Genomic DNA, 27,375 nt, shown 5'->3' with positions numbered 1-27,375 from the left:
AGAAGAGATCATCTATTGTTCTTTGAACTATTTTTTAATAATGATGAAAGCCTGTTAAAAATAAAATAAAATAAAATTAAAGTACTAGGTAACCAATGATGTTTCTACAATGCTCTTTATATATTGAGTATAAATTATTAAAATAATAAAAAAAATAGTTAACTAACACCAATATATTTATATTTATCAATAGTGTTTTAACAAGGTGTAAGAAAAGAACATCCATCGGTCTTTAAATTCTTTTTTAATAGTGATGAAAGCCTGTTAAAAATAAAATAAAATTAAAGAACTTGATAACTAATGATGTTTCTACAATGTTCTTTATATATTGAGTATAAATTTTATAAAAAAAAAACTCCTAAATTAATTTTATTTTGCATATTTTGAAGTCATAAATGAGAGAAAAACTAGGTTATTATGATATTTTACAATTTCAATTTTCTATTATCAACCTTGTAAATTAAGAACTTTGTCAACGGTGTTTCAACAGACTCTAAGATCGAAGAGGTCATCCATTGTACCCAGGGGCGGAGCCAGGAATTTAATTCAGAAGGGGCATGTTAATACTAACAAAATAAATTTTTTTCAAGCAAGCTGAAAATATAATAATGTTACAATAGTGCATTAGAATAAGTGAATAAAAAATGAATAAGAAGATAAAAAAGAAAAAAAAGAAGAAGGTTATTGCACATAAATTATGCATGAGTGCAAGAAAAAATAAAATTTTAAGAAGAAAAATGAATTTTTTAAGAAGAAAATGAAATAAAAAGAAAAAAATATGAGTGAATTTTGAAGGAAAAAATAAATTTTAATTGTAGAAAGAGAATGCAAAAGTTTTTGAAGATGACAAAAAGAAATGTGAAGATTAAAAAGGAAAATGAATAAAGAATTAAAAACGTTTTTAGAAATAGATAATTTTATGGAGATAATTTATAAATTTTATGAAGGTGTTTTATAAATATTTACAAATTATACGCAAAAAATAAAATAAAATATAGTAAATTCAGAGACAAATGGATCATTTTAATAATTTCAGGCGGGATATTTTATCAATTTTTACAAATATATGTATATAAAAAATAAAAAAAAATTATAGTGGGGCAGCATGGGCAGGGGCACCCCCCAGGCACATGCTGCCTTCGCCACTTATTGTACTTTGAACTCTTTTTAAATAATTATGCAATCCTGTTAAAAACAAATAAAAATACTAGATAATTGATGATATTTCTCCAATGATATATTTAGTATAAATTAGAAAATATCCAAAATCAATTTGATATTTGCATATTTTGAAGTCATGAGAGAAAAACTAGGCCAATGTGACATTTTTTAGTCAAAAAAAAAAAAAAAAAAACAGTTCGTATTTAATTTGATTTTTTTCTTTTTTATATCTTATTTAAAATATAATATAAGTTAACTAAGAATAATAATAATAATAATATAAGTTATAGAATAGAATTGAATATTAAGAGTTTTAGTTGGTATAATTTCTTCACCCAAACCTTAGTGGGACACGTAAGGAACGTGTGTTTGCTTTAAATTTCAGAATAAAAAACAGTATAAAATAAAATAATTATAAAAAATTAAAAGTTGGTATTTAATAAAAATCCTTTGTATGTAAAAAAATACAATAAATAAGAGTTCTAGATTAAGATGGGCCATTGTCTCTTTTAAACCTTTTTGGATAAATAAAATCATATAAAATGGAGTAAAATAATATAAAAAATTAAAAAACAAAAAGAATTCTGCCTACGCATATATAGGTATACATGTATAACAACAACTCTGGTATGATATGATTCTTGCTTTCTGTGCTCTGTCTGTCTAACTGCTGGTAAGGTAAGATCATCAATCAACTGGGTTTTCATCTTTTGGGTCTCTCATTTGGTTTTGTAATCTCTCTTGTAACATGTAGATGTACATTTGTATTGTATCGTTCATCGGTTCATGTTTTTGCTTGATTAAATCTTTATAACTTTCCACGTCCATTCATATTATATAAATATATATGTGTATATAAGATGAAGATATCGATTTGTGGGTTTGAAGGGAAAGTGTGATTGTGTCGGTGAGGTCGATAAAAAAAATTATTAGGCATGGAATAAATGGGTTTATTTCTATTTTGATAGTTGTTAGTGCTTCATTAGGAAACGAAATGGGTTCGTCTTGATTTTTGTATATCTTGTTATTTATGCAAACGTAGATGTGCATTGTACTGTATCGTTCATTGATTCGCGTTTTTTTTCTTGATTGGACATTTTCTTGTTCATCTACTTGTAGTCTCTGTGTGTGTAAATATATTAATTATATATCTCTGATGAGGAGATCGATTTTGTGGTTTTGAAGGGAAATTTGGATTGTATTGGTTTAGTCCATTGAATCTTTGTAGCCAAGATAGATAGAAATGGGTAGGCTTTTCGTGATCACTCTTGAAGGGGATGTATATAGCTGCAAACACTGCAAGACCCATCTCGCTCTCACAGACGACGTCATTTCTAAGGTTATCCCTCCCTCTCTATCTCTCTCTGTGTGAATTTTGATCTATTTAACCTGCTGTGGTTTATAGCTCTGTTGATTTGTATGATTACTGATAAAATGCTGTTCATTGGATTTTTATATTTTCCCAAGTTGGTATACTGCAGCTTTTGAGTTGATGGACAAATTTAATCTCGTAAGATATGAAGAATTAAGGACTTCTCTTTTGTTTGTGTACCTTTCCATAGAAAATTGCGTGCTAACTGTTCTTATTTGAAATATATTGAGTTTGACTAAAATTTACCCCAGGCAGCTCTGCATTGCCCCTTAAATTGATTTCTTGGCAAGGCTGCGTACATTTAACTTTCTACACACCCGTGCAGTGGGCTAGCCTTTTTTTTATTATTTAATTGTGGTTGTTTTTAACTGTTGTGCATATGGACATATATTATTTGAGAACACAAGTTTTTGGTAGAGAAATAATAAAAGTTGTTTAATGTTATGGAAATTTCTTTGTTTAGTTTGAACTTTGAAGGTTTGGTATCATTAATTTATTGCTTGAATCTTCTCCCCTGGCCTGAAGAATTATGACCTTGAGATGATCTACTTCTTCCTCCAAGTGCAGGATAACCCCAAGGGGTTGTGGGTTTCTTCTACCAATTGCGGCCCTCCCTTTACCACCCGCTTGGGGATAGAGAATACATAACCTTGACACTTTGTCGTTTCCCTATTAATATATATTTGTCATCTCTAGGGAATAAACTTATTCATAGATTAGGTAAATATACAGATAATAATATGATCATCTTTTAGTTTCATTAATAAGTGCAATCTAAAGACATTAATTTAAATGAGGTGAATACCAAATCCTAATCTAATTAAATATTTCATTTTCTTATTTGCAAGATAACATTAGATGTGCCGATGATTATTATATTTATTTTGCAACTGAAAATATTAAAATCTCTCAGTTAGATTCTTCTGCTCTTTCCTAATGTACAATGTGTTTTTACTGGCTTTACTGTCAAACATCTAAATGTCATTTGCTTAAGAATCAATTGAGATCTATTTGAATTTACAGTATGTTTTCCATAATTTTGGTTGTGCAATTTTTGCCTCCAAAATCAAGTCAGGTTACTGCCAACTATTTTGGGCATCTTGGAGTGCACGGAACCCTCATAAATGTTACGTTAAATATTAAATCACTCATCTGTTTTTCACATGTCCCCACCACAAGACCCCAAGAAGGATCCCCTTCGTAATCAACTGAAGTCTTGGGCATATATATATATATATTACTATGGTTGATGGTTTGCAACACACCATCATCATCCTCTTTGCATTTATCCTATATGAGTGGGGTTGGCCACATGAATTCTCTTTTTTTCATTCCTAAATATTACAAGCCATGTATCCTATTATATTTAATTTTTTAAAAACATTTCTAATTTCTTCATCCCACATGAGTATTGGTTGGCCTCTCTGTCTCTTGTCTTCTATGCAAATAAATCTAGCTTTTGCCTCTTACGACCATTTTTGTTACTCTAGTAATTATACTGTTAATATTTACACTATGAAACTTGGGGAAAGAGTGATTGAACAATGACTAAGAAACTGAGAGTCATAGAATCAGTTTTGGTTTATCTCCAGGGAGGTCAACATATTCATATTCTCATATTGTTTAAGGAGGTCAACGATGGAGGTTATTTATTTAATAAGTAGGCTAATGGAATTATATAAAAAGGGGAAGAAATATCTTGAGAAAGCCTATTATATGTTACCTAGACATCTGATACGAGAGGTTTTAGAAAATAAGGGAGTCGCAAGAGGATATATTGACATGGTAAAGGACATGTATGATGGAATGAACAAATGTGGGTGAAACAAATGAATTTCGAATTATTGTAGGCTTACGTCAAAGGTCAACATTAAGCCTGTATCCTTTTGCTTTTGTTATGAATGAATTGACGAGACACGCTTAAGATGAGATTTAATGGTGTTTTATCTTCTATGATATTATTTTAATCGAGAAAACTAGAATTGGGATCAATAATAAATTTAAGATTTGGAGGGAAGCTTTAGAATTAAAAGGATTTAAGATAGATAGGAACAAATTTGGATATATAGAATTTAACCTTAATAAGTTTAGATATACAATAGAAATATAGTGAAGATCATGATCCAGATATACCAAAAAATGAATATTTTCGCCATTTAGTTTCCATTATTCGGAATTAAGGTTAACTTGAAGATGATATTAATCACAAAATCAAGGCAGGATGAGTGCGTCGGGAATACTGTTTAATCGCTGTATCCCTCTCAGATTAAAAGAAAAATTCTATAGAACAACTATTATTCTAGCTATAAGGGAGTTGCAAGAGGATATATTGACATGTATGATGGAATGAACAAATGTGGGTGTTACAAATGAATTTTGAATTATTGTAGGCTTACATCAAAGGTCAACATTAAGCCTGTATCGTTTTGTTTTTGTTATGAATGCATTGACGAGACACGCTTAAGACGAGATTTAATGGTGTTTTATATTCTATGATATTATTTTAATCGAGAAAACTAGAATTGGGATCAATAATAAATTTAAGATTTAGAGGGAAGCATTAGACTTAAAAGGATTTAAGATGGACAGGAACAAAATTGGATATATAGAATTTAACCTTAATAAGTTTAGATATACAATAGAAATATATTGAAGATCACGATCCAGATATACCAAAAAGTGAATATTTTCGCTATTTAGTTTCCATTATTCGGAATTAAGGTTAACTTGAAGATGATATTAATCACAAAATCAAGGCAGGATGAGTGCGTCGGGAATACTGTTTAATTGGTGTATCCCTCTAAGACTAAAAGAAAAATTCTATAGAACAACTATTATACTAGCTATTCTCTATGGTACAGCTAAGAAACAATGCATGCATAAAGTTAGTGTCGCATAAATACGAATGTTGAAATGGATGTGCGACAAGACAAGAAACGATAAAATTAGAAATGAATGCATTCGTGAGATGGTTGAAGTAGCAACCATTGGAGATAAAATGGGAGAATATCGATTAAGATGTTTGGGACATGTTACAAATAAGATCAGTAGGAAGTGATGGACTCAGGAAAAATTTGAGAGGGGGCGGCCCTGAACACAATAAGATAAAAAATCAAACTACCATAACAAACAAAATACTTTTAACATTAATTGATTTTTCAAATTAAAAATTGCTTATACTTCCATTTCAATTATTTTTTAAGGCAAATACTTCCATTTCGATTATTATCAAGTAATATATTAGAAATTTTTTTAGGTTATGTTATATAAATAAAGAAAATTCTAGTGAGGGTGACTAGTATGTATAGAGTGTTCTTCCAAAAATTTAGTAGAAGCATTATTAGAATTGTAGCAAAATTTTAGATACCTAATATAAATAAAGAGAATGTCAGTGGGGGCGGGCGGGGACAGGCTCAGAGCGAGCCGCAGCTCTTCACACTCTGAGCTCTATTGGGCTCCGGTTTCTTGGTCCACTTTCTTATTCCTGATTTCAAATCCACCACTGGTTGAATTAGCTTGGTCGGGTGTTAAGCAGAGAAACTTTTCTTAATTCTTTGAGACAGAGATAGACTTTCATTCCCACTGGATTCATCCTCGTAGAATCCCATCCTAAGCCAGGGACGACGCGATGAGAAATGCAAGCTGCCCCCACTGACCATGTCATAGGTCCGTCCCTGCTGCTAGGTGCATCAGTTACAATGAATGACATAGTCCACATTGAGGGTAATGTAAGGAGAATGGAAAGATTGAAATTAATGTGGGTAGAGTTAGTAAGGAAATTTATCATAACATGTGGCTTAATAGGAGGCTATGATCTTTAAGGCTTAGATAGAGATCTTAAATAGAATGAAAAAATATGATTCCTGTAGCCGACACCAAGTAGTTGGACAAGGCTTTGCTGAGTTAAGTTAGTGATCCAGTTATATGTACCTGACCCTTTTTAGCAGTTTGATTGTTGTGGGTCAATAAATCAAGATGATTAATAGGACAAAGTATGATCCATTACAGAGCACACATCTTTAAAAGGGTTAGAAATGATGGTGATCTTGAAGACATACTTAAATCAATATTCAGAAAACAGATAATCTTTTTTTTTCAATGACTTTATAAGGAACTTCCTGTTGTACAAGGAGAATTTTTTAAATTGTTTTTTATGACATGGTCTTGTAGTTGTACTTTGCCATCTGGATTCTTCAGGAAACTAGACATGATTTTTGTTTAATATAGTATAGCACTGCTGTCCTTGTCTTATGCTGTCCATTTTCTCTAGGTTAAGTAACACTCGCATTATGATGATTTCAATTAACGCCTTCAGTAGCTCATTTTCTCTCTGATTCTGAGGTTAAAAACCTTTCATGTTCATGCCTCTGGCTCTTTTTCTCTGACAGCTCTAGAGGTTAAATTCCTTTTGCCTTAGTAAGTATTGTCTTAAAATGCATAGTTGCCATATGAGTATTTTTGCATAGTGAAGAATTGTATTAGTCGCTTGCTTGTGGCCTTCTTGATTGGAGATCAATTTATATGCTCCTATGAATTAAGTTCTTCCTCATTACTATGATTTAGAATATCAAATTCTTCCTGTCCTAGCTGTTTCAGAAACTCGGGGGCATATCTAGATTACCCTTTATACCTTGTCTTATTTATGCCTGCAATAAGGACTTTGTACGGATTGATAGGCATATGTTATACGACTCATTCCTAATCCAATGTTTTTGCTTGTGTTTCCAGTCCTTCCACTGCAGGCATGGGAAGGCTTATCTCTTCGATAAAGTGTAAGTATTCTCCGATTTTTTGTGCTTGCTGAAATTAGTATCATCTACTAGATTTATGGTTACTTGTATTTTTTTACTATTTTACTGGAAATAGATGTCTGATGATTGGCATGGTTGAAGTCAAATGATGCATGCATGTGTCCAACTTTGCATTTATGTATGGATATTTTTGCATCTGCTTGTTGTCTGTGTGAATGCCAACTCGAAGCAGTTAGGTTTCCATGTAAAACAACTGGCTATACTGGAATAACAGGCACCAAAGTATTTGCTGATATTTCAGATGAGCATTTTGATGCTCATCAGTGAGAATATCACAAAATGCTCATCAGTGAGAATATCTGTAGTATCCTCAAACATATTACTCATACAGTTGCGTCTTTTCCTTCTGTCAATTCCAATAATATGTAGAAACTGATAAAGTTGCCGATCTAGGAAATTCACGAAGCAAAATGATTCTTTCTAGCAAATGATTAGATTTCCCAGGTAAGTGAGCTACTTTCCCGTGGTGATATAGTAAGTTAGTAACCATTATGATAGTCCATTACATGAATGCTTCTCTTGTGCTGTTCTTCCTGTGGACAACCTCACTGCCTGGTACTTGGCAGGCTCTTCATAATCATATCAGTTGTACTTAGAACACGTGTGCTCCAAATAACGTCTTCTCCCTCTATGTACATGACAGTGTGAATGTCACTGCTGGTGAGAAAGAAGAGCGGATGATGATGACTGGATTGCATACCGTTGTTGACATATTCTGCGTGGCATGCGGTTCCATTGTGGGGTGGAAATATGTAAGGATCTTGTTTTACCAACGTAATTGGCTTTCATTTCTTCTTGCATTGTTGCTGCTAGTTATTTTGGAGTGTTTTCATATCTGTGTGTTAACTTCAGGAAGCTGCACATGAGAAGAGTCAAAAGTACAAGGAAGGAAAATTTATCCTTGAGAGGTAATCAAATACTGTTTATGGCGTTGATTCTAATTTGTGAAAGTGTTTGGGTATGTAATCTCCCCCTATTTATTTATTTTTACTTGGGAGCAGGTTCAAAGTGTTGGGTCCTGATGGAAGTAATTACATAGTAAGTCAGGAAGCTCAGATGGGTGGAAGTGATGGTGATGATGCTTGATTTTCGGGGGAGGATCATTCGGTTTACAAATTGGTCAACTGTTTTTAACTGTACATTCTGTTCATCTCCCTGATCTGGTTCAACCCTGCTTGTTTTGATCTTATTTTGGTATAGTTGCAACTGAAGACCAGTTTTGCAGAACTTTTTAGAATGATCCGTCATCTTCCAAATTGATGGATTTTGGTGATGAAATTTAGTTGAATAGCATGCACATATGATGTGGGGGAGAGTTTTATCATCTATACAAATATTTGCAATGCTGAATGTGATTCAGGTCCATACTGCTGCATTTAACTTGATTAGAATAGCTTTCTTCTCCAATGCCGTTAGTCTAATGGTAAAACCTCTCCTCCCTCGAAGAGGAGGTGGGGAGGGTTTGAGTCCCGAAGTGGACAATTTATAAAATGTGTGTGATTACTAAGTTGCTAACTCCTGTTGCTAATTTTAGGAACTGCTTTACTAACTCTCTGTTAAAATGTTGTCACTGTTGAGAGCATAGTGATTTTTTAATTACTCTCCATTTCCTTTTTTCTTTTTCATTTCACATAATTTCTGAACAGAACACATAATGACCCTTTTGTATCCTTCTAATCTTTCACTTGGAAGTTTTTGTAGTATATAAATCTCATATTATGTCGCCTATTTCTTTTTCTTGAAAAGGAAAATGGAAAAGGAGTAGTGCCAGATATTTTAAAATCGTACATAATTTATTGGATCATAAAACATATGATTGTTATGCTCTTATGAAAAAGGAAAAAAGATAAATACATTTTATTATTTTAATCACTCTAAATCCCTTTGTGGGTTAGGAAAAAATTTCAATATCAGCTATTATGTAGTAATTTTGTCAATGAATATTTTTATTTTTTTCAATAATACTAGTAAATAACAATACTCTATTGAATATGGTGAAATTATGTCACATGGTATATTAATTATTTCTTGACATATATAAATAAAAATATATCTATTTATTTGAATTTTATTTGGAAGGTAAATAAATGTTACTTATTGCTCAACTGTTGTATTGAATTTTTTTGAATTCCGTTTGGGGGAGAGGACGCCGCTTTTAATATGAGGAGTAGTAGGTAGGTTTGTCCGTACTCTGTTATGGGCAAATAAATGTGGGCCCCAACGGCAATTTAAAACCACACGATTCACGAGGCCCAAGACGAGAAGTCCCACAAAGTATCTCTCGTTCGATAGTGACCGTCAGATAAAGAACGGGTACCATCCCGAGGGATCTGTTAACCCCACGATAAGTCTAGGCATCTTTTGGAAGCCCGAGTTTGAATTATCTGCTTCTTTTGGTCCCTTGGTCAAGGTTTAATCACGTGCATATCTTCTTTTTATCCTGATTTTTAAATTAACTTTTAACTTAAGATGATGGTGACAATTTTCAGAATTTAATTACCATTTCAAAACTGCCCCCTCCTTCGCATCTATTTATTGTTTAATTTGTTTCATTTGATCATCAAATGACCCAAACTCGACTAATATTTTCTTAATATTTCATTGAACAAATTTTTCTTATGACTTGTGAATGGTGACTAATGATTTGGTCCACTCAAATCCACTATATTAAGGAAACGATTTGAACCTTTTTTTTTTTTTTTTTTTTTGGGGCAACCCAAGTAGAAGGAACTTCAGTACAAATATATTTGTATTAATTAAATCATTAAGTAATGTCTGATTTTGACCTATTTATAAAGAACTCATTTTTATTATCATTTGTGTTCATACAATTTTTTTACACATTTATTGAATGAGTCACATGTGAAGAATTAACTCTTGAGTGCACAAAATGAAGCAATCTAGTGGAATCCTTTTGATAAACGAATATTAAATATATATTTATTAAAAAAAATGACAAGAATAATCTTTTACTACCCAACGTCTCCTCCCCCTCTTTCTTTTATCTCTGAATGCTTCATTTTTTACTCCAACAGAATTATCAAAGGTCATATATATTAACATTAACATCAAAACTAGTTAAAACAAATTTCTCATCTTTTTGTGAAATTTTGATTCACCAATCACAATAAAATGGAGAACAATGTTATAAATTCTCATTCATTCTCTACAGTAGTACATAAATAAATAAGAACAATAAGAAAATTAAACAAATGAAGCTCGATCCAGGCGAATAATTATAAAAATGTTAGAATTAAGTTTTCAACTAGAAGAATAAACATATGGCTGAGTTACAGAGAGCACAAGTGGATTATTTGCCACGGTTTGTATGCTGATTGAACCCATATGAGCAAAAGTTGAGTTGAATTTCTTTTTTAAAAAATATGGAATTAATAGCAAAACTATGAAATTTTGGAATTGCTTATCTTTTTGTAAATGTTCGATTTATCACCTAGTGTACATATTGTGGACGCTATAAATTAACCTCCCAAAGTTTTTCAGAATTAGAATTATTGAGTTAGACTTGTAATTGATCTCTTCTTTACAATATTTGAGATTGTATATATGTTTATATTGTGTAGCATAATTATTTACGATATATACCTTTTATATATTTGGTTGAAGTTTCAAAATTTCCTGGAATTACTTCTAATTAATCTCTTTCTTCCAATAATTAAAATGGTATATATGTTTATATAATGTACCATAATTATATATAGTATATATGTTTTATGTATTTCGAATTGGAGAGAATGTATGAAAGAGAAGACGTTTTTGGATAGTTTAGAGTTATTTTTGTTATATTATTTATAAATACTTCCTCCGTTCTTTTTTAATTGTCTGTTTACCAAGCGAATGGAGGTAGTTTACAGAAGTAACTCAAATTAACAAGTTTCAACTAGCAACAATATTCATAATTATAACTGTGGGTCCTTGTTTATAAAAAAGTTGCACCTCGGTGATTATCCTTAAAAGTTGTACTTATTTGTTTTATAATTTTATAATGATTAAAAAGTGCTCCGTTCTGTTTTCTTCTTCGTTTTGAAAAAACACATTTAAAAACCTTTCTTTGTCCATGAATACGGAAAATCAAACCAACTATTCGATTCATAAAGCCTCTCCTTTCGATCGATTCTCGCCCCCATAAATCTCACTTTAGCTCTTCTTGACCCTTCTCTTCATAGCTGTCCACTTCTGCTCAGAACATCTCTGTACAATCTGTCTCGACTCTCCACAACAATGGCGGTAAGCTCCTTAAAAAAATTCCCATGTGATTTACACACATAAAACACACACATATATATACTTCATACGAATGGGCATAGTAATAGCTGTAGTTTCGGTCAAGAATCACTTGTTTTAAGGGGTGATTTCGTTACTGGTTGTTTAAAAAAATTACATAAGACACACACATGTGTATACTACCTATGAATGGACATAGTAGTATCAGTAATTTCAGTCTAAGTTCCTTTCAAAAATGGGTTGGATAACTTGTTTTGAAAAGGAGTGTTTTTTATTAGCCACTATTAAACCAAATGTTTCAAGTTCTTCGTTTTATAAACCTACTTTGCGATCATTGATTCGGATCTTATGAAATCTTGATTGCACTGTTCAAATACAGATGAAAAATAATTGAGAACTTATACTCTCAGGTTCGGATGACATACACAGACACACATATAGATGTGTGCATATGCTGTTTTGTTTGCGTGGCTTTGACATGGTAATGAAGTAATGATAAACAATTACAGTATAAAACTGAGAGCTTAGAATCCAATTTCGGCATTAGAAACGAATATATGTATTTATATACATAGATGTATGGGTATGTAATTTTTTATTGTGTGACTAAGATTTGGTGATGATTAGCAATTATAAGACTGAGGAACTGCAAAATGCAGGCCTCCATACAGTATAGGCCACAAGAAAGGGGCCATGGGATGGTGATGAAGGAGAACGATGATGATCTTGCTCTGTTCCTTGAGATGCAGAACAGCGAAAAGGAGCGGAAGGACCTGCTTTTTCAGAACTCCAATGAGTTAGACAATCAATTAGGTATTGGTTCATTGACTATGTTTTATGTCACGTGTTGAATTTGAGTCTCCAATAATGGGTTGATGAAAATAATCATCATATATGGGTGCAGGATCAAAACAAGACAGGTCTCAGATAACTAAGATACCCTTAAGATTGCCTGTGAAAATGGACCGGCTGGATGATTTTCTGAACTCGGAGAACAACAAAACAGATTATGATTGGTATTGCTGATTTCTGTTAGCTTGGTGCTGAATGATGAAATTGTCATTGCAATTATTTTTTCTTTTTCTATGGTTTTGCATAAATTTATCATTGTGTAATGACCTCAACTGGGTGGGATATAAGAGTTTATGGGGAAATTATATTCTTTGATAATCAAAGAGGGTAGAATATGGATTAGGTGGTCTAATCCAAATAAAATCGGAAATTTGGTTAAACCAACAAGGCAGCCATTTGGTAGAATTTGAAGTCCTGCCAAAATGACGAAGTGGTGGGGATCTTGACATCTTTTTAGATGCTTGAAAATTAACTTTGTATTTTCTGTCACTCTTAAATAGCAACTAGATTTTTACTTGTCAAAAAAAAAAAAAAAAAAAAAAAAAAATTATGGCAACCAGAGTTTCTTAAACCCTTTGATGAACTCATATATTAGATGCACTTGATGCTGTTATGTCAATAACATTTAGGTTGTTATAAGTTGCTATTCCTGCCAATAAAACTTTCTGCATTTACCAATTCATGCGTTTGGTACCCTGGTTATCCTCCAAATCTGGAAAGTAAGAAAAGCACTTTGTCTAGGTTGTGATTGTTGCAAGATTGCTTTCGGCTTTATCAATTAATCTAACTAATACTGGGTGATCTGAAAATATATACCAGGATGTCACTACTTATTACATCTGATGTGAAGCATGTTGTTCTATTTGGTTTTGGAGCTATCGGTAGTTATTTATTTAAATGTGTGTTGTCAAATTTCTAGTTTGCCTGGCTAAAAATTGAAAAGGAGTTTTTTGTTTGGTTGGAACAGGTGTCCCCAGTATATTGAGCAACTCCTCCATAACCATAGACTCTTTTTTTCTTAATTTGAATCCTTTGCCGTCCAATCCAATATAATTTTTAAAAATACTAATTTTAATTTTGCTTTTACATAGAAATTTTAACAAAGCTTTCCTCATCATGAATTCTTACAGTGAGTTCCAAAAGAATGTAGACGGAGACAAATCTATTTGAAAACAAATTTAATTATAGATGTACATTGTTGAATGATTTTTTTTTTTTCCAGGTTGTGGAATGCAGGTATCCAATTTCCTCTGTGAAATGCAGAACATTCATTTTTGTAAATGAACTTCATTTCAAGCAAATATGTTGTTTTCATGTGCTAATACATTGCGATTCTTGGTTATGTGCATATGATGTGATCCTCATTGCTTTACTTCAGTTTCACATTGTTTTTTATTGATGTTGTGTGGTGAAGTAATTTCTTATGGTTTGATGCTTATTGGAAACCTTGGTACTCACTACCCAGGCTTCTTACACCACCTGGAACTCCACTTTTCCCTTCGGCAGAAGTAGAATCTCAGAAAACTGTAATAAATCAGACTGGGATCTCTCATTCTCAGGCCACTGCTCTGAAGTCTAGGGTAAGAACTGTATTTTAAATTTAGTTTTGTATTGTTTACTAGTCTTGTCAATTGGTGCAATCGGACGTGGCTATGAATTGATTCATTTAGATTATAGTTGTGGTCTTCTACTATTATGAACATCAAATATCTGACAATTTGGTTTCTAAGTTTTTCATGGCTATCAAATGTATTTTTCAGGTGTTATAATCTTTTAAAGATTTCTTTTCCCAGCTTAACTATTTTGCAACATTTTACTTGCTCTTGTTGCACAGTTAGCAAACTCATGTTGCCATGTAAAACTTCTTGACTTTGCAGCTTGCAAAGCCGCTGGCAGAGCCTGCTTCAAGGAATAATATGATGTCTTGGCATCCATCTTTGTCTACTAGGTCAAGCTCTTCTGGTGCTCGAAATAGAAGGCCGTCTTTGGTGGGATCGACATTAACTGCTTCTAGACCAGCAACACCAACCGGACGACCCACTTTACCCGTGATATCAAAGCTTGCAAGATCCTCCACGCCTACTCTACGAGCAACGTTGTCTTCCACTAAGACCACAGCTCGTCCAGTTCGATCTTCAACTCCAACAAGGTCTACTGTGCGTTTGTCTACTCCAATTGCCAAAGCCTCTGTAACATCAGCTTCCAATTCAATATCAAGATCAGCAACACCAACCAGTTGGTCATCAACTCCGTCTAGCACGCCTAGCACATCTGCTCCTCCTAGTAGGTCTTCTTCCGTGACAAGGTCAGGTCAAGCAACAATGAAAAATATGGTACCATCACGTGGTACTTCTCCAACAGTGAGATCTAGGCCACGGAAACCTTCTGAGATGCCTGGTTTATCCCATGATGCTCCTTCGAATTTAAGGACATCAATTCCTGAAATACCTGCTTCACCTTCCAGGGGTAGACCAGGTGCACCGAGTACTCAATCCTCTTCTATTGAGACTAGCTCTAATGGAAGAACGAGACAGCAATCATGCTCTCCTTCCAAGGGTCGAGCACCACATGGTAATGCATATAACAATGGCAGCTCCGTGCCTTCAATGAGGCGAACACATTCCAGTACTAGTGACGATGTGAGCCCTGGGTTGATTGGAACTAGGATGGTTGAAAGAGTAGTGAACATGAGGAAACTAGCTCCACCGAAGCAAGATGATCACCTCTGTGGTCATAATTACCCCATAGGGAAGTCTCTATCATCTCAGGACAGCTCTGGTTTTGGAAGGACACTTTCCAAAGAATCTTTAGACATGGCTTTGAGGCATATGGTGTGTATGCTTTTCCTTATTGCTTGCTGCCCTGTCTAGCATTACGCAAAATTAATTACCGCCTTGAGAAATTTAAATTTAGATTAGGCACAATTTTATTGTACAATGTGCCCTAGATTTTATTGGTTCTGTATATAGCTATAACTGGGTGCTTTATTTTCTGGAGTTGTTGGATTCATATATTCATTCAGGTATTTTCTTCAAGCAGGATATAAGGCCAAGGCGAAGCATTCCAGGTAATCTACGCCCACTAAAGACGAACATCCCAGCTTCTTCTAGGTTCAACGTGAGAACAGGGTCCACAAAAAGTCCAACAGTTGGTGTTTTGGACTCTCCTCTTGGCACAAGCAGCAATGCCAGTTCCGAGCCTAGTGTCAACAATAATTCACATTTTTTAGATGGGAGTGAAGTGGAAGACAGTGATCTGGGCAGTGATAGAGCACACTCCTCTCCTGCCAGCCAATAGGTGACGGGTAAGATTTGTAGTCACAAAACATGGACTAAATCTGCGCGTTCAGATTGTTTTGACCTGTTTATGTTTACTTGCAAGTTAAATCAGAAAGAGAGGAGGTATCTAATATTTTTTTCCAAAATTTATTTGGAAAGTTGTAGCTGAATATATTTTTCAGGATCCTTTGTAATATTAGTAAGAACTATTTGTAATTAAAATGTGATAATTGAAATTAAATTGCTGCTGGTTCTATATTTTGCTTCTGGATTTACAGTTCTGCATCTTGATTGTGTGTGTGGAGTTGTGAAATGTGACACCATGTGTCTTAATTAAGTTTAGGGTAAAATGCAAAAAACCCCTCTAAACTATTAGAGAATCAGCAATTAACCCCCTGAACTATTAAAATTGCAACTAACCCCCTGAACTACACATTTTTGTTGCAGATGACCCCATCCGACACTGTTCCGGTCGGATCCGTCATTATTCCCGTCGGATCTTACCCCACGTGACAGTCACATGACATACACTATAATTTTAATGACCACAATGCCCTTGTAACTATGAAAAGACATTAATACCCCTTAACCCAAACACCCCAAACAAACCCTTGTTATATAATTACTGTTGATCTTCTGCAACGTCGAATGATTGAAAAAAGAAAAGACTCATTGAACATATCTCTCCTCTCCTCTCCTCTCTCCCTCCCTCTGTCGATATATATATATATATGTGTGTCGCTCATATGCTTATGTAATTTTTCAATTATAGATTGTTCCGACAATGGAAGAATTTTTAGAAAAAGTGTTCGTCGGAGAAGAAACAATTGACGAAATCGGCTTCAAATCCTATGATAGTTGCTTTCGGAAACACCAATTGTTACACCCAAACACACCCTTATGCTCCATCTGTCTACACACATGACACATACATATAATAATTGTTCATCTTCTTCACGCTTCTGATTTAAAAAAAAACACACACACACAGAGGGAACTGAACAAATCTCTCATCTTTTCTCTTCTCCCTCCCTCTGTCTATATATATATCACTCATGTGCATCTGTAACTTTTCAATCATAGATTTTTTCGGACAAGGGAAATTTTTTCAGAAAAAGGCTTGTCAGAGAAGAAACAATTAATGGCTTCATCTTCAAATCCTATGATAGTCGCTTCCAAGAACAATCAACAACAGTGCTTCAGATTTCAAATCCATGATAGTTGTTGACCACTTCCCTAAAGAGAAAAAATAAATATTATTTCAAATCCTCTGATTCAATCCTCATTTGTTTGGCCTCCTCTGTTTTCTTATCAAAATGAACCATCCATAATTGTTTCATTACAGATTCCACTAATTTACACATCAAAGTGGGTATCAAGAAAAAAACACAATGAAGCAAGAAATTAACATAAGACGTGATGGGTACATATAATATGCTGTTGTTTGGACCTGCTTAGATGTACTGATCAAAATTGGTTTCTAGAAAGAGAGATGACTTTTAGAGAGAGAAACGGAAAGGGGTACCTTCCAATCGATGGTGTGGATGAAACCAATGAAATTGTCGTAAGCTGGTCGCAGTCCAAAGCGAAGTTTTGCTGAGAATCTCTCAACGAAACAAGTTGTGACTCTCTCATATTCTTTCTTTCTCTTTCTAAAATTCTAAATCAAAGATTCATCTCTCTCTAACAATCTAAATCAATATTTAATCTCCCAATAACTGTTGTAACTCGCCGGAATCCTTTAGTCAATGGAAGTTAGAGTATTGTAGTATTGTTTGACAAGGAATGGTTTCATTTTTTTTTTTTTTTACAGTACTCCTTTTCCCTCCTTTCCGGTGAAGTACGACTTAAGTGTAATTGTTTTTCTCCACGGAGAATGGTTGTCGTCGAACATAGTTGTCAAGGACAAGGAATGGTTCTGTTTGACGCAATTGGGCTTGACAAGGCTCTGTCTTCTGCTCCGCGGACGAAGCCGCCCTTTGTGACACCTGCGACCACCGTATGACACAACTGACGCCGTGAAAGGTAGCCGAAAAAGACAGAGACGTAGAAGCTCTGAGACTTTCGAGATTACCGTGAAGTTCTGCTAAGGCTTCTTCAACAGATCCGTCGTTTCTCTCTCTTTGTGTTTCAAGAAAAAATAGAGCAACCCAATATACCCACACCGTCGCCGCTTCTCATCCACAGCCACCACCATCGCACCGACGCCAACAACAGCCGCCGCCGCCTCTCCCTAACAACCACAGTCGCCGCCTCTCCCCAACAACCATAGTTGCCGCCATCGCCAAGCTTTCCCCCAAGCCTATCCTCCACGCACCGCCGTTAGCACGTATCATCGTAGTCACCAATTGCACAACCTAATCGCCTAGCGTCGTCAATCGCCAATCGACGGCCCAAGCGCACAACCTAATCGCCGTTCACACAACCCGTTTTCGACGGCGATGGGAGAAGCAACGGATAGCCACTTGTAAAGCAGAATTATCCTCTTTTCTTGAAGGAGGCAGCTTTGTTTTTCTTTTGTGAGTCAATTTCTCTCTCTTTCGTTGCTCCAAATCGCAGCTTTGAACGGCGATGGGGCATCAATTCTCTCTTTTTCCCTCTCTCTCTCTGCAGAAAAATGAGGGCCCAAACTAAAGAGAGGTTAATTAATTGAGGGTAATGTTGTCTTTTGGCTTTTCCGGCACCCTATTGTTAGTTTAAGGGGGTTAAATGTAACAATTTGTTAGTTCGAGGGTGTTTTATGTAATTCAAGGGGTTAGTTGCAAAACCCCAATACCTCACGGGGGTTTTTTGCACTTTTCCCTTAAGTTTATAATGAAGATGCTTGTATCAAGGGATTGAGGAGTGTGGATATGTACTTAATTTCTAAATTTCCAAGCTTGTGAATAGTAAGACTTTGTGGGATGTTGGTATGTGAAATCATAATAGGTTTTGTATACACCATAACAATCATTGAATGAGCCAATGAGGTACACTCCCTATTTTGATCCACTTGGCTTTTGTATGATTTATATCAATCGAGCTGGGTACCATTATTTTGTGCAAAATTCTAAAAAACTCAGGCTGAGGCTGTCTATCATCAGGTATATACACCAATATATATATAATATATATATTAAGGCTAACCCAGTGCACTGCCTGAGACTCTCGCCAATGCGGAATAAGATCAAATGTAAATAGTTTTAGGGTCAAATGTAAATAGTCTTGCTCCGCATTGGATGAGACTGTAGGGATGGCAATTTGACCCGCCCCCGCGGTTACCTGCCCCACCCCGCACCGTTTTTTACGGTTTTGGGGGACCGTTTTACTTATTTGGGCGGAGATGGTTTGATGTAATAAAAACTCGTACGGGTTTGGTGTGGGGGCGGGGGGAGGTCGCCCCGCACCGCTCCGCCCCGTTTAGATAGGCAAATTACTTAAGTATTCATATTTCATTAGTATATATATTTTCCACTATATATTTAGTACCCTATAGAACAATATTAAAGTAAAAAATGAATTTGATTAAAAAGAAATTTGTAATGGTGAATAATTGAAGATGAGGGGGGAAAAAAAGAGAGCAAATCTATTTCAACAATAAATAAATTATGGTCTTAAACGGGGCCGGGTGGGTACCCGCGGGAGTAAAAATATTAAACGGTTATGGAGATGGGGTGGAAAGTACCCCCGTTTTTTAAGTTTTGGGCGGGAACGGGGGCAGGATTTTTAAACAGTTGTGGGGGCGAGAGAGGGTACACCCGTCCAAACTCGCCCCCATTGCCATCTCATCTAGATAGTTTCGTGCATTGTAAATAAAAATGGAGGCATTTAGTCAAAATAAATGACTAATTTTTTTTTTTCCTTACAAAGAATTTTTTTTTTTAGAAGAAATATGAGTCCTAGCAGAATAACTAATCTATATACATAGGTAAATCTCAATCACGTCAATATGATTTCAACTTTTTGCTTGGAAACTTCCCCGGTAACATACGTTTGAGTTCCAGAAGGATAACTTGTAAGAAAGTGTAACGTTTTTTTGACTTTTTTGTTTGTTCATGTAATACTTGTAGCAATATCAAAATAGTGGGTTTGAACTATAGAACCCCAATCACACTCCATTAAAACAATCATAACAACTCTTGCTAATTCTATGGAGTGAATTGATTTTCACTGCAAACTTATCAACTCTCAGCATCATTTTTTCTATGTTTGACTCAAGTTAGTGATTCTTATTAACGCGGTAACGTGCATATATATGATGAAATCTTGACCCTTAATTGCGTCCTTTTGTTAGTTTATATGTCTCTTTCACATTGAAATGGACGTCTTACAATTAGACTTGTGTTGTTTACCATGCTTGACTCAACTTTTCAACATCATCGCATTCATGAAAAGGAATTAATGATAATAATAGTGCAACTAGGGAGTAGTGATGGTTGTTGAGTCATTGTTCAAATGAGATCTAAACCACATAAACTATTAAGCTGAATTAACATTTATTCTTTTTTATTATTATTATATAAGAACTTGTATAGACAGTCGCCGCCGCCGGCCGGCATCCTTCCACGGTTCCACCCTATTTCTCTTTTGGGCGGTTGGAAGTGGGGGGAGTGGAGCTGAAGATCTCTTCACCTTTTACTTCAAACCAATACTAATTAACTAATTCATTAAATTTTGAAAAACGAGCTAGTTTGGTTGGTCAGAATACTTTTAGAACTAATTCATTAATTTTTTTTCCTTAAAAACATGTCCACAACAAAAATATATTTTATGTGATTTTTCTATGTTCTAGATAACTTGGATTTCATTAAAAATTGAAAATTGATCCGAAATAGTTGCACCCTTAGAATTTTCATGAGTATAATTTTTTGAAATGGAATCAATAAATTCAAAATATTACAAACATGTTGAAGACTCTTAGATGTCTTAACTTGTCCCTCCACAGCAAAAAATATATTGAACTCCACAGCTCAAGTATATTGAATTTCGATGAGGACATTATCCAATCGTCTAATGTTAAATTTTGTTCCATATTAAATTCGAATAAGAAGTGAAATGGATATATGTAAGTTGGGTGTTAATCTTCACCTAATAACTAACACTTTTAAGTTGAATTATGAAGTACCACTGTGATATCATCACATATATAGTTATATTTTGTTTTAATTTTAACATATTCATAAGTAAATTACATTTTATAATTTATTTTTTAATATATTATAAAACCAAACATGATCCCATGATACAATGAAGTATTAACAATAAGGCAGACAAGTATTGTTCATAAGAATATAGGCAAATGCCTGCAACAATATTAAAATTTATTTGGAGCGAATGAGGTTTGTTTGTTTAATTTGTGGAGAATAATATATCTAGTTTTCAATTTGAAAATGTGGACGTTTTAGAAGAAGTCAACGCTAATAAATTTTTTCTCTTGCCGCCGTATAGAATTTCAAGCTTTTATATTACGTAGTACTAAATAAACTACATTGTCAACGCGCTCAATAGAAGAGACCTTTCGAAAAAAACATACAGCAGAAGGCAAAAAGATGATGATTATGGTAAAATAAAACTAATAAAGAAACATAAAGAAAGAAAAAAATAAAAATAAAAATCACAACCAGAGAGAGACAGCTGTTTTGCAACTTGATTGATATAGTCGTAGATTACCTAAGCAATGATGGCATTTTGTCAGAACAGTTGAAATAAATAGTGAAACTGGTTTTGTTATCTAGAATTAATAAAGTTGTTTAGTTAATAATTTTATAAAAAATATTTTTAAAATAAAATTTTATCTTTTAGGTTTATTAATTGAATTATGTCTCCAATAATCTGACAGAAACGCTTAAAATTTTTGAATCCATTAAAATAAAGTTTCTAATGAGATCTACATTAAGATATCTGATGGAAGAAATTAAGTTAGTGGCACAGGGTAAATAAGTTTAAATTGGCGTATTATTTTTTAAAATTTTATTTTAAAAAATACACTTGGAACAAAATTTTGATATATATATATATATATATATATATATTGTACAGGGAGTACTTTGACAACAATAAATATGTTTGTTACAGTGCCATGAAAAATTTCACCCACTTTTGATCAACTGGTATCGTAACTCATCTTTTTTCATAAACACAATCTTTCATTCTTTTATGTTTTTAAATTTAAATGATAGAAATACTCGTAATACTCTCTTATTTATAAGATACTGACACTAATCGGCTCAAACACTCATTCTGGAAGTGCCATTTGTTAAACACAATGGTATAAATTGAAGAAAGAAAAGGAAAGGAGACAAAAGAGTAATGGAAATCTTTGTAGCACTCATGGAACAGGCAATTTGTTCAAACACTCATTCTGGAAGTTGACTCTTTCTGGGCTATTTGTTCAACGAACGCCGTGTGATAAAAAGGCCGTCTTTCATCCAGAAAGTAAACGAAGTCGCCATCACTGTATGCAAAACCAACCGTTTTAGCTTTATCATCAAATCTTCACAAACTGGAAGAAACCTCCCCAATAATATATATACATACACACACATACATATTATGGACGGTGTTGTTTCCAATTCTATTTACACAATATTTTTTGGGTTTTTATCCTAGCAACTCCACCCACCAACTACGATTTGGATTTTGCACCGTCCACAGCGTCATTCGATTTGACAAAGAGTTTTGGTTAGTGTTTGAATTTAAAAGTAAGTAGTTCAGAGTTTTTGACCCGATATGTTTCTGTTCATGTCGGTGATTCCTATTCTGGTCACAGATCACTACAAGTGTGTGGCTATATATATGTTTGTTGTGTCTTTCTGATCAGTTGGATTTTGATAGGTGTTGGATTGAAGAAGAGATGTGGTTGAAGGTATAGTTTGTACTAAACTATATGGAAGCAATGAGTTTTAGTTGCTTCGGTGCATTCAATTCCTGTAAAGATAAGAGTGGTCGCAATCAGACACAGACAGAAGGTGAGAAGATTCATATGAATAATATTATTAAAAATATATATATATATATATATATAGATATATTCTGGGTAAATTCCTACTTGGTTTTTATTTAATGTATCAGTGGTATGAACCGTTTTATACTAGGGGTTTCGTTTAGATATTTAGTTTTCGTGTTTCAAGCTAAAAGAGGTAGAGAATTGAGCTTCCTTGGTTCATTAAACATTTTTTTAAAAAGGTTTTAGTGTTGTTGTTCTTGAATCTGCATAAAACTATAAAAATTCTGTATAATTTTGAGTGATTTAAGATCTTTTAGGCACCTATTTTTAATTTTCTAATATGTTTAATAATTGGTCAGAGTTTGATAAAATCAGGTTGGAGAAATTTTTTTTTTTTTTTTTTTTTTTTTCCCTGTATTTCTAGACTCCCGCTTCTTACCCATTTTCATCTTTAGTTAGTTAAGGCCTCCCTCAAATGGAATACAACGATTTTTCCAAAGGTTCTTATTTATCAACTGTAAACAGATGGTTTTGATCCAACTTGATCCAGTGGGTGTGTCAAAATTCTTCACTAGTATCTAATACGGATCATTTTCTTCAGTGTAAAAGATACCCCCTCCTCCTCCTATGTAAAAGATTTTTTTTCCCCACGTAAAAGATTGTTTTAAAAGGTATGAACCAACAATTAAACTGATTTTTTTGGTGGTTGTGAATTTATGTTTTTTATTTTGCTCAAGTTAAAACACAAATTAGCAGGATTTTAGTCTAAGCAGTATTTCTGGATTAGCGAGGTTTCTACACTATACATTGATTTCATAATGCACTTACATGCTCATTTTGTTATGTGTTTGTGCATGGTTAGGGATTGCTACAAACAATGTAAGACTCTTTTCCTATAATTCATTGAGATCAGCAACGGGGAACTTCCATCCATCGAACAGGATTGGCGGAGGTGGTTTTGGAGTTGTCTATAAGGTGAGACCATTATGTTTGTCAGTAAACTATATTCCCACTAGAGCTTCCACTCGAGGAAAGAGATAAATAAGGTTTCCCAGTACATCACAGTTGTGCAGATGTGCTTCTTTGGCCTGGTTTTCGTTTTCTTTTCCCCCTTTGTTGTTTACCCATACTACTGTATCTGATTGCAGGGAGTTTTAAGGGATGGTACCCGAGTGGCCATCAAGTCCCTTTCTGCTGAATCGAAACAAGGAACAGATGAATTCTTGACAGAAATTAATACGATATCAAATATTCAACATCCAAATCTTGTTCATCTGATTGGATGTTGTGTTGATGGCAGCAATCGGATATTGATATATGAATATCTGGAGAACAACAGCCTTGCTATAGCTTTACTTGGTAACTATGAGAACATTGAATTGTTTTGTTAGATTGCCTTTTATGTCAGTTGAAATGAAAAATAAAGAACTGTAAAGAAAATCAGTTATTAAAATCAGAGCTGATTCGTTACTTCCCATTTTTCCAGCTCCTACCTTTCTCTCAAGTTTGGTCAGTTGATTTCAACAAAAGTTGCTTTAAAATTTTAGTTATAGTTGACCACTGGCCAAATTATGGCACTTGAAGAAGTAAACTTACCAAGTTATTTAACTATTTTTTGATGAAAGCATTGATCTCTACACAATTATGTTTATAGAATCAAATTTATGTTCTGAATTTAGAAATCATATAGTTTATTTGCTCGAGATATTTCTTTTTCCTATACTGTGAATTTATCAGGTTTTAGTCTAAGCTAGGTCTATGTCCATTTCAGGTTCAAAAAGTAAACGCCTTGCTTTGAACTGGTCTCAGAGGGCTGCCATTTGTATGGGCACAGCTTCTGGTCTTGCATTCCTTCATGAGGAAGCCAAGCCACATATTGTTCACAGAGATATAAAGGCCAGTAATATACTTCTTGATGAAAACTTTCAGTCTAAAATAGGAGACTTTGGGCTGGCGAAACTTTTTCCAGACAACGTATCTCATGTTAGTACTCGTGTGGCAGGAACAGTGTAAGCATGATATCTGATTGCATTTTCTTCTAAAAATGTTTTCGTGGTGTGCTACTTAAATTGTTTGATTTTGCAGAAAGTTGCACAGGTTGTGGTTTACAGTCCTTTCTTTTTTCCTTTAATGGATTAGACTCTAGAAGTTAATAGGAATTTGTATTGATCTGGTAATCTAGAGGAAGCATCGTTGGATGTTTCCGCTGAAGAATACATACTACAGCTATCACAATAAGACAGAGAATTGAAGTAACGAAAATTAGCAGGTGCATAATTTTATTCATCTTATATGGAGCATTAGCCTTAGGCAGCTTTTAATTTCATAAAACATCAAATGGGCATAGCTTGCACCATTGTTGACATCCGACAGATGTTTAAACTGATGTGTTGCATCACTGATTTAGTTGAGACCTTGAAGTTTTTATTTTGATTGCTTGATTTAGGGATGACTAGTTGGGGCATGGACATGCACTCGCTTTATACATTGTAGAGTTATGCATTGAATTAGCAAACATTGGCTATCTTCACAATTATCTGCAAATTTCACAACAATTTTACCTGATGACTTGAGAATGTTTTACTATTCAGAGAATTAAATTGAATAATTGTTTCAAAATTTCAATTATTTTGCTCATGCATCATGTACTAATTGTCATTCATGTAAATATAGAAGATTATCGTTTGCATAATTTTGATTTACTCAGCAGCAGGATATGATGCTGTGGCAAGCTATGTTATCTTCTTTCCGGTTTCTGCCTCTCTTCTCTTCATGCTTCCACTCTCTATTTCACTATTCATCTTATCTGTTTCTGCAGCGGATATCTAGCTCCAGAGTATGCCTTGTTAGGCCAGCTGACAAAGAAGGCAGATGTATATAGCTTTGGGGTGCTTATACTTGAAATAGTAAGTGGCAGAAGTGGTAGTAAGGCAGCATTTGGGGAGGATCTGCTGGTTCTGGTGGAATGGGTGGGTTTTGAACTTCTTTAATCAATTACACTAAACACATTGCAAATCATTGTTTTGTTTCTTCTTATTGTTGAAAAAAACAAATAAATAAATAAATAAAAACTTGGAGCCTCATCACTGGTTTGAGTAGACTAGGCTTTGTAAGATTTTGAGTTTTCTTCTCACGATTCAACTTTTCAATTATTGAAAAATTTCTCTCCTACATTCCAGTCGCTTGGGAAGCTCACTGTTTACACTGAGCTGGGTGAACTGTCACTGTCCAATTTATGTGTTTAGCTACTCTCCTGTGATGGCCATCCAAATTTCTCTGTTGGCCACTGTAGGTCAAATCGATAAGACCAGAAATTAATGTGAGCATGCCATTTAATTTTTCGCAATTCACTATATGAGTCAACAAATGAATGAGACCGTTTTCTGGTGAGTTTAAGATCAGGTGTCTTAAAACTCCATACCCCACTAGGCGACCTCACACTTCAAATTTGGATATTTTCCCCATTTTAGCGTTTGTACTTTCCTGTGTTCCCTGCTCAGAGTATTAACTAATATTGAAGTCATTTTGTCTTTGTATGCTCCGGCTGAAATACGGATATTGATGCAGGCATGGAAGCTGAAAGACGAAGAAAGGATTCTGGACATTGTTGATCCAGAGTTGATTGAATATCCAGAGGACGAGGTGTTGCGCTTCATTAAGGTTGCACTCTTCTGTACTCAAGCGTCTTCTCACCAAAGACCATCAATGAAGCAAGTGATGAAGATGCTTTCCGAAGAGGTTAACCTCAATGACAAGTTATTAACAGAGCCAGGTGTGTGTAGGACTCGCACATCTCGGCGCTCGGGCGGCGGTAGTTCAACGGAGACACCATCCCCTCAGGCATGTAAAGGCAAGAAATCTGTAAATCCTTTTGTAACCTTAACCCAATTAAGTAGTTCTCATAGTGTCACACAAATGCTTCCTAGGTGAGGCATATGTGTGTGCTTAATAGCCTCGTGATGTTCTGAACTGCAACTTGTGACTTTTCTTTTTAGATGCCTGGGGAATTTGCAGCTCCTTTTTCCTTCAATTCTTTATCTTCCATAAATTTCTATTTTGTGCACAATGTTTCTACCTCAGCATTAAATTTTGTAGTTAATTAAGAGTGCTGGAGAGAAAAATTGAATGGCAATGTAGCAGAGTGTGTTGTTGTAGAGCTTTCACCTATAGAAGGAATGCATATATAGATTCGTATTCATGTGCTGTAATATCAAACTTGGTACATTCATCGTGGTGATTATCATCCTTGCCTTTATCTCATAGCCGTATGAACTTTCTTTATCTACTATTTTCTATCATAATCCATATCTCCTATTAGGTTTAATTTATAAAACACTCAGATTAAATAAGTTTTAGAGAACAATTTTCATAAGACATTCAACAAAATAAGTTTTAGAGAACAAAAATGTTTCTTAAAGCATGCGATTTGGCATCTCTCAATTTCAAATGCCATTCAAAGGTAGAGACAGGAAAGAGACCTTCATCTTATCACATTCCCACAAGATACACTAACAAATGGAATTTCTCAGATTTATAGCTGTAGGCCTGTAACTATAAGATTACCATTTATAGAAATTCTTATCTGATAGTCTTCTCCATTACCTTTTTTAGTACAACAGTGGAAATGAAATTGCTGGTGGATTCATTTAATACACGATTGCAGAAGTAAAGTAAAAAGGAAGTTGAGTGGATTCCACTCCTGAAAACCATTTTTTCTCTCCTCTTTGTCAAGAA

The 27,375-nt window shown here is 34.3% G+C and overlaps 3 protein-coding genes across 5 annotated transcripts; all 3 read left to right on the top strand.

Annotated features, from left to right (window-relative positions):
- Positions 1-1,508: 1,508 nt before the first annotated feature.
- LOC132313287 (protein yippee-like) lies at positions 1,509-8,943 on the top strand. The gene is made up of 6 exons (XM_059811991.1): positions 1,509-1,839; positions 2,347-2,500; positions 7,262-7,305; positions 7,988-8,096; positions 8,197-8,252; positions 8,346-8,943. Exons 2-6 carry the CDS (start codon positions 2,405-2,407, stop codon positions 8,428-8,430), a joined length of 390 nt encoding a protein of 129 aa, XP_059667974.1. The 5' UTR covers positions 1,509-1,839; positions 2,347-2,404; the 3' UTR covers positions 8,431-8,943.
- Positions 8,944-11,371: 2,428 nt separating this feature from the next.
- On the top strand, positions 11,372-15,964 carry LOC132313286 (uncharacterized). Its single transcript, XM_059811990.1, has 6 exons — positions 11,372-11,589; positions 12,246-12,399; positions 12,491-12,602; positions 13,904-14,018; positions 14,316-15,269; positions 15,478-15,964. The coding sequence occupies exons 1-6, from the start codon at positions 11,584-11,586 to the stop codon at positions 15,733-15,735; spliced, it is 1,599 nt and encodes a 532-aa protein (XP_059667973.1). The 5' UTR covers positions 11,372-11,583; the 3' UTR covers positions 15,736-15,964.
- A 5,945-nt stretch (positions 15,965-21,909) lies between these two features.
- LOC132313285 (putative serine/threonine-protein kinase) lies at positions 21,910-26,795 on the top strand. 3 transcript variants are annotated; one of them, XM_059811987.1, is made up of 7 exons: positions 21,910-22,376; positions 22,530-22,663; positions 23,504-23,616; positions 23,790-24,000; positions 24,413-24,650; positions 25,460-25,610; positions 26,209-26,795. In XM_059811987.1, exons 2-7 carry the CDS (start codon positions 22,582-22,584, stop codon positions 26,569-26,571), a joined length of 1,158 nt encoding a protein of 385 aa, XP_059667970.1. In that variant the 5' UTR covers positions 21,910-22,376; positions 22,530-22,581; the 3' UTR covers positions 26,572-26,795. The 3 variants fall into 3 exon arrangements, with proteins under 3 accessions (XP_059667970.1, XP_059667969.1, XP_059667971.1); XM_059811986.1 differs by having other exon boundaries at positions 21,910-22,396; XM_059811988.1 differs by lacking the exons at positions 21,910-22,376; positions 22,530-22,663 and adding an exon at positions 22,750-22,834.
- Positions 26,796-27,375: the final 580 nt, after the last annotated feature.

This window comes from Cornus florida, unplaced genomic scaffold, assembly GCF_030987335.1.
Source record: "Cornus florida cultivar Cherokee Brave unplaced genomic scaffold, ASM3098733v1 CherokeeBrave_3.0.0_Hap2_Chr06, whole genome shotgun sequence".
NCBI lineage: Eukaryota > Viridiplantae > Streptophyta > Magnoliopsida > Cornales > Cornaceae > Cornus > Cornus florida.
Note: the sequence above shows the minus strand (reverse complement) of the source record. Positions and strands in the feature narration are given on the sequence as shown.